Source organism: Pinus tabuliformis, chromosome 3_2 (genome assembly GCF_031772625.1).
Source record: "Pinus tabuliformis cultivar Carrire ecotype Pingquan chromosome 3_2, CPIR1, whole genome shotgun sequence".
NCBI classification, from domain to species: Eukaryota; Viridiplantae; Streptophyta; class Pinopsida; order Pinales; family Pinaceae; genus Pinus; species Pinus tabuliformis.
In genome coordinates this window covers 752,427,686-752,436,089 of record NC_142302.1, presented here as the reverse complement: position 1 = coordinate 752,436,089, position 8,404 = coordinate 752,427,686, and the positions used below count along the sequence as shown (strand labels likewise).

The following is an 8,404-nucleotide window of genomic DNA, read 5'->3' as shown; positions in this document are numbered from 1 at the left end:
CAAAATACAACTCATCAAGTAGGTTTCCATCAAGGATAACACATCAGTCATAATGCCAACAATTGTTGCAATTTTAATGAAATAGATGGTATTCATTGCTTATGCATGGTAATGAATTTGATTGATGAATCATGATAAGAATGGTTTTGTTTCTCTCCATGTGGTATTTGTTGAGATGATATCATATTTATGATGTTAATTTATGTTATTATATTAATGTATGGTTTTGTTTATGATTTTGATGTAATGTTATATCTTTGGTAAAGTAATATTAATGTTATAATATTATGATGGAATTTCATGATTTTGGGACATGTGATAAATGCATGCAGTTTTAATGATGAGATGTATAATGATGGCATGCATGAGCATGTAATTCCTTTCTATTCAATATATTGTGATAACAATGATGTTATTTTCTTATGATGGTATGCAAGAGTTTTCATGTGGATTATTTTATATTACATTTGTAATGTTATAACTAATGCATTTTTTGCATGTTGAGAGGTAGCGATTGCCAGAAAATCCCCCAATGGTCTGAGAGGGATGGTTTATTTGATGTTTTCGTGGGAGACCATTCTTGTGAGGGAGAATATCTAACACCTTATGGGATACATATAGACTAAATCAACTACTTATGCCAGTGTTTCCTTTTCTTTGTATAATTCTCGATGGGTTATGGGAACATCTTGAGGAGATTGAATCTCTGATATTGGAGTTGTGATGTCGAAGTACACAAATGATTGTGGGACTTTGATGCCTAGGTTTGTACCTAATAGGAGCTATAAAGGAATTTTGGGTAATTCTTTTGAGATGTTTGGGGTATGTGAGTACCAAACTGGATACTTACCTTGGGGTAGATGAGGTTTGAGCATTGGGGCTCTGGTAGAGAGCGATGGGGCTTTAATCTTGGTTCTGAAAGTTGGGAGAGAGGGATTAGAGTACTCGTGCTTTCCCTGATGCTATGATGTAACTTTCAATTCCTTTTTTGGTCACTTGGGTGACCTTATATTAGCTCAGTAGGGGATGTAGATACGAGAGAAGAAATAAAAAAATAATGTATAAGTTGAATGATTAAACTTAATTTGGAGACGAAGTTCCTTGAAGAGGGGGAGTATGGAATACCTTGTATTAATAAATCAATAAATAATAATAATAATAAAAGTGAGAAGATAGTAATAGTAATAAATAAAATGCTAAATAATAAAGAGAAGATAATAATAGTTAATAAATAAAATAATGAATAATAAAGTGAAGTTCTGAATAAATAGTCCTAAGGGGGGTGCTCAATTGGTGATCGAAGAGATATGAAATCTTGGAAAATAAGACATCCAAGGTTCAATCCCCCTATTTTAACCCGCTCTACGAAGAGGAGGACAAGTCGTAGGCCCCAGAGGTATACAAGTAGTGTCCGGAATTGACCCTGTGTCATGTGAATACAAGATTGACCCAGTTGTCGATCCTTCTTGTTACAAAAAATAAAAAGTGAAGTTATGAATAAATAAACAGAAATAATCTATAAGAATAGTAACAATAAGTAAAGTTAATAAAAAGTAGAAAGGAATAAAATAAGCAAGAGTCAAAACTAAGGAAAATACTAAGTTAAGGAAAAATTAAGACAAAAAATAGAAATTGGCATGATGACACACGGATTGTGTGCATGAAGGTTATCTTTCCATTTTTGGAACAAATTGTTTTATTCAATGGATGAAAAGGAAGATGTGAGGAATTATTATTTCTATAGGAGAGTTCTAGTAAAAAATGATTCTCTAACTAAGGTAGTTGATTGAGAGCTTTCAGATGGTTGGTTGTAGAAAAAATTGGTGCAGTTGAGCCTGCAGTTGCGTGGAGAGTCATCCCCAAAGGCTGGTTGCAGTCAACAAGATTCAAATAGTGCAACAAATCTGAAATTTCTAGTAAGCTAAATCTTCGTTCTACCAATAAGTTCTCATCTCTCATGGATTTTCATAGATTATGTACTAACCAATTGAAATATTTTTCATGTTGATTCTTAATGGCATTAATTGATGTAAATATTTTTTATGCTCTAATTTTACATCACTAGTACCTTGCTACAACAAATTTGAAATTTCTAGTAAGCTAAATCTTCATTCTACCGATAAGTTCTCATCTCTCATGGATTTTCATAGATTATGTACTAACCAATTGAAATATTTTTCATGTTGATTCTTAATGGCATTAATTGATGTAAATAATTTTTATGCTCTAATTTTACATCACTAGTACCTTGCTACAGCTAATCAACCCATGACAGACAAGCATGTCATAAGCAAGATGGGAACCTTAGTGGGGAGGATAGTAATTTCTCCTCTTTCTTACCAAATCTATACTTAATTAACAAAATGTTTGAAAACATCTCATCCCACCATCAAGAAAATAAGCAAGAGTGAGATTAATCATACCTTACCAACTCCAATTGATCCACAAGGAGTAAACATGTCACAAGTGGGAATTGAACCTTTGTGGGGAGTATAACAACTCCTCCTCTTAACCACCCAAGTTAGGTCCAATGGGATTAAAATGTTTGGAAGCATATCATCCTACTCTCAATCACTTAACTGGAAGTTAAATTGAGTGTTAACTTATCAATTAACCCCATATTATGTCATAAGTGAGATTTAAACCTAGGTGGAGAGGATAACAACTCTAATATGTATCAGCCAAGTTAGACTTGGTTAAATATAATGTGAGGAGCCTTTTGGTCCCACCCTCAAGCAATTATATGTGAGTGATATTATTGGTACCTTTCCCACCCCAATCTATCCACAAATGACAAACATGTCACGGGAAAAATTTGAATCTAGATGAGGAATATGGTATGATCTCTTCTTAAGTACCGAAACTAAATTTAGTTGGCTTAAACATCTCATCTCATCCTAATCATTTAAATGAGAGTATGATTGATAATACCCTGTAAACTTTAATCAATTCACAAATAGTAATTATGTTATAGGTGAAATTTAAACCAAGATTAAACCACTTATCCACTTAACTATTCAACCAATTAATATTTTTAAAGCAATCACTTATCTTATATATATATATATATATATCAATGAGAAAAAGGAAAATAAAATACCAACATCACTCAACATACATATCTATAAATACAACCATTGTTATTTAGAAAAAAGTATTGATGTTTGAAAGTGTGACTTGTGGTCGATGAGGGATATTATCATTGTAATCCCCACTCTCTTTAGGGTGAGGCTATATTGATTAGCGTTGTAATAATTATTTTTATTATATTATATTTATGATAATTATAAAGCATTGTAATAATTATTATGTCATTGCTTACACAGTGATATCTATGATCATTTCAACGTTATTAATTTAATTGTACTAGTGTAATTTTTCAAATCTCCATAGTTAACATTAGGCTTTCACTAAAAATTTTGCATGACATCAATGCATCGCCGCATCTCTGGCTTCGAAATTCGAGGGTCAACGTCATCCTTCCATGCACGGTAGATCAGGTTTGACAGTGTAAGTAGAGGGAAGGGCGATCCTTCATACAACTGGGAGTTAACTTGGGATGCTTTGAGCTCTGGTGGTGTTAATTTCATTTTAATAGTGTTGGTGGCGAATTTATTATTATGGTTGATGGATCATCAAGAAGCGAATTTAGCTATTTTTGTTATTAAAAGTGGTTTTTTTTTTTTTTTACTTGGTGTTATGGCACTCATTGAGGCTAGATTTCTTGTTTCTTGCTTTACTTCTCGTTGTCAGGTTTTCCTTGTTAACAGGTGAGTTTTTTTTTTTTTTTTTTTTTTTTTTTTTTTTTTTTTACTTCGGTCGGTATGAGCAGTAAGTTTTTTATGCGGAACGCTGAAGTTGTTTGGCTATGTGACAAGACGTAGGTTTTCCAGGTGAATGTATGAACATTATTTTCTGGTTTAATGGTCATGGTGCATAATTTGGAGTTCTAATGGTTTGTTGTTTCACAGAATTTGTAGGTGAGACTTTAGAATTTAGAGCATAAGATTTGTTTAGGTAAGCGGATTGTTGGATTCTAGCGGCGGAAACCTAGTAATTTTTTGAGTTCTCTCTATTAGAAAAGTCTGGTTTAATGGGTCAGAAGTGTTAAATACATTTTTGGCTCAAGTTTTGATGGTTTGGATGCAATGTTGTAGGAATAAACTAGTATTGACTAACCAAAGCTAGGTCGCAGATAGGCCCATCTTTGCATTTGCAAAACTCTTGTGGGAAATGTGCCAAACCTGATTCCATATGTTCTAATTTTAAATTGTCTATCAACCCCGATTCCATGATTTTTTGTAGTAGTTACGGTGAAGGATCGTGAGAAAGGTGGCAGCTCTAACTGCGCATCATGTTGTTTTAGATAGTCGGGGGGTCAGAGTTTTATTGGCATCAACAACTAGCTTGGGAAGAATATAAGTTTAACCTCAATCGAGAGTGATGCTTTGCGATGTCGGAAGTTGACACATGTTTTCATTTTAGCAAACTCATTTATGCAATTTTTTATATTCTTTTTATGTTCCAGACTCATGTATGTGATTTTTTATAGGGGCATTTGTCTCCATTTCAGTTTTTTCATTTTCTTTAGAGTCAGAGGAACTTGTAGTTGAGGTCGGGACTAACTTCATGGTCAGGCAGTCAGTGTCTCTTTGGAGAAGAATCATAAGTAAAAGTCCGAGATCCGAGCCATCTTGGAAAAGGCTAAGGTTTGAGCAGTCTTGAAGTTGCAACTGATGTTTAAGTTAGTTGTTTTCGACTTTTGTAATTTATGAACCATATTCAAATTGTTTTACTCTTTAGATGAGGCTTGGCAGGTTCATATATTTTAAGCATTTTAATCCTAATTTTATTTTAATTTGTAGGCAGTTTTTGGATTTGTTATCTTAAACATTTAGATAGGAAGAATAATAATCTTTTTGTAAAATTTCTTTAAATAAATGTCTTATAAAAATAATTGTTTTGACTTTATTTCTTTGTTGATGGAAGAATAAGATATTAAAAATTAAAAGTTAGGCTATTAGCAAAAAGATATGCCATAGCAAGATCTGAAGGCTCGAACGCTGATGCGCTGGTTTGCCTCCCGCGTGCGCCCGTGACCTCCCAGTATTCTGCCTGCGGCTGCCTGGGCCACGGCCCCAGCCATGGCCCCTGTTCTGGACCCTCCGGATCCCCCTTCGGAAGGGATGGATCCCCAAAGTGCGTTTGTTGCTCTGGTTAAATCGCTGCCGCCGTAATGCCCCAGGACTACCCTCTCTAAATTTGTGAAGAAACTGGACGGGCTCCAAGAGGTTCAGTTACCCCCAGTCTTGCCCCGCATGGCCGCTCTGTCTTTGGCTGAAAAAGGCCTCATAGGTCAATTCACAAGCCTCTGGTCGTCTCCTAGAACCGTTCAAAGATGGGTGGAGAGAAATTGGACTGATAAAATTCAAGGGAAGATTTCCATTAGGTTTTGCAGGAAAGGATATTTCACATTCCACTTCGAATCCAAAGAGGACAAGGATTTAATTTTCAGAAACGGACCCTACTTCATGGACTCCAGGGGCCTCTACCTCAACAAATGGACTCCATATTTCGACTCTGAACTGGATGTTCCCAGTGTTGTTCTGGTGTGGGTTCGTCTTCCCCACCTCCCTCTCCACTGCTGGGGAGACGAATCTGTTCATGCCATTGGGAATGCAATTGGCAAATACATCGACCGTAGCAAACCGAAAGAGAACATGCAGGCCTGCGCGAGGATCTGCGTCGAAGTTGATCTTGGCAAAGGACTCCCCGAAGCAATAAAACTGAAGGTGGACGAGTGGAGCCATATTTAGCAGCTCGACTACGAGCAGATCCCCTTCAAATGTAAGGTATGCCACGAATACAGCCATTTTTCCAATCGATGTACTAAACTTGTTGATGCAAAGAGCGGTGATCAAGAAGGCCAATGGGAACCTGTCAAAAAGAAGAAGTCTGCCCCGGCATCCAAAGCTCCTCTGGAATCTGACCCTCCTGTTCCTCCTGCTCCCCATCCTGCCTCATCTTCCCCTTCCCCTTCCTCCCAGCCCCCCTCTGATCCGCCCCTCCCCTCCTCTTCTAACCCTTTCTTTGTCTTATCTTCCCTAGATCCTCCCCCCGAAGATCCCTCTCTGCCCCCCTCTCTTCCCACCGATCCTTCTGACCCTCCCCCCCTCCAAATCACCCATCCGCAGGCATCCCTCGATCCCCCCTTCCCTAGGCTCACAAGAAGCTCGTCCAAATATCATGGCTCCTCCGACAACTCCTTCAAGAAATTAGGTCCTGGTAGAAAATCTACCAAGCAGCATAGAGACGAGAAGCTCAGAAAGACATAGCCATGGGCACTCAAACCCCTATAGAAGCCTTCATCCTGGGGTAGCAAGAGAAGGAGGCAACTCATGAGAGGCAAGCACCTCTCCGGAAGCCAAATACCCAATGATGAAAATTCTATCATGGAACAACAGGGTTTTAGGGCACCCCTCCAAAGTTTTAGCCCTCAGAGATCTTATATACAGCGAAAAGCCTGAAATTATTTTGATTCAGGAGACAAAACTTGAACAGCAAGAGTTAAGAGGAATAATAGATCAACAAAAGCATTATATAGGTTGTACCGGCGACTCAAGAGGAGATTCCGGAGGTATAGCTACCCTTTGGACTCACAGCAAATGGAACTGCATCTCAGAAAATCTACACCAGCATTGGATCAAAACGGTCTTGGAAAATAAAATAGGCAATCAAACAGTGGTTATCTACAATGTATAAGCTCCCAATCAATACACAGAAAAGGAAAGTTGCTGGGACGACTTGAAGGCAAGCATCGATGAGGAAACAACTATAAATATTATAGTGGCTGGCGATTTCAATCTGATGCTTCATGCCAATGAAAAAAGGGGAGGATGCTTTTCGCTTGACCCCTTTAGAGGCCGTTTGGAAGCCATCATTCGGGAACATGAATTTGTGGATGTTGTACCAAAAAATCGCAGGTATACCTGGAGTAACCATAGGCTTGGATCTGGAAACATAATGGAACAACTGGACAGGTTCCTAATAAATGTTTCGTTCCTCTCCTCCTTTTCTGTGGGGTACGTTAACATTCTTTCCACCTCTGCCTCGGATCACTACCCCATAATGCTCACTCTGGAAACTCACCGCTCTCTACGGCCAATCCCGTTTAAATTCAGTCCGCTCTAGAGTTGTGACCCGGCTGTCAGAGATATTATCCAGAGATCCTGGAACCAACACATCAAAGGCTCACCAGGTTTCATCTGGGAAACCAAACTAAAGAGAACCAGACAGGCCATCAAAGAGTGGGCACGAGCCAATTACAAAGAACTGGAAGAGATCAAAAAAAAAATTAAAAATGATCTTGAATGCATCCAAAGAACGATAGAGGTTCATGGTCTCTCTCAACAGAATAAGGAGCAAGAAGGTACCCTATATGCAAAGCTGAGTCATATAAACAGAGAAGAAGAGATAAAATGGAGACTAAAGTCAAGGCAGCTATGGCTGCAAGATGGCGACAAAAATACAACGTTTTTCCACAAACAGACCACGGCTAGAAAAATCAGGAACAATGTCAGCTCAATTCTGGACAACGAAGGCAATCAGCAGAACACTCAAGAGGCCATCAGAAGGGCTGCCACGGATTACTATAGAGAGCTTTTAAAGGAAACCAAAGGAGAAGAGAATTACACTGACATCCTTCAATACATGCCCAAGGGAGTTACCAAAGAAATGAATGACAGCCTGGTAAAAGAAATCGAAGAGGAGGAAATCAAAAGAACGATCTGGGCTATGAATCCTGACAAGGCTCCAGGGCCTGATGGATTCCCCATTTGTTTCTATAAGGCTTTTTGGGGTGTTATAAAAAAAACTTGACTAAGATGATCAGATGGTTCCAGAGAAAGGGAAAAATAGGTGGATATACCAATTCCACATTTTTGGCTCTCATCCCTAAAGAAAACAGGCCCACTTCTTTTTCTCGGTTTAGACCCATTTCCCTCTGCAACTCCTCATATAAAATTCTGGCTAAAATCCTTGCTGGTCGTCTTAAGCCTCTCCTCCCCTCCTTGATTTCAGACAATCAAGGAGGATTCATGGCCAACAGACAATTTATTGACTCCATCCTTTTAGTCCAAGAAGCCATCCACTCTAGCCTCTCTAGGAAGGAGAAAGGATTCATCCTCAAACTTGACCTCGCCAATGCCTTTGACAAATTTAGACACACCTACCTTACTGTTGTTCTAAAAAAGATGGGTTTTGAGTTGCCCTTCATCAGCCTAATCACTGCTTGTATCTCTGAGCCTTGGATCTCCTCTTTGGTTAATGGTAGACCGGGTGAAGCCTTTCAATCCTCCAGGGGTCTTAGACAGGGTTGTCCCCTCTTCCCGTATCTATTCATTCT

General features: G+C 38.4%; 1 protein-coding gene across 1 annotated transcript; it reads left to right on the top strand.

Moving 5' to 3' along the window:
* The first annotated feature begins 6,435 nt into the window (after positions 1 to 6,435).
* On the top strand, positions 6,436 to 7,878 carry LOC149182784 (uncharacterized). The gene is made up of 3 exons (XM_089414675.1): positions 6,436 to 6,637; positions 6,782 to 6,983; positions 7,212 to 7,878. The coding sequence occupies exons 1-3, from the start codon at positions 6,436 to 6,438 to the stop codon at positions 7,876 to 7,878; spliced, it is 1,071 nt and encodes a 356-aa protein (XP_089270801.1).
* Positions 7,879 to 8,404: the final 526 nt, after the last annotated feature.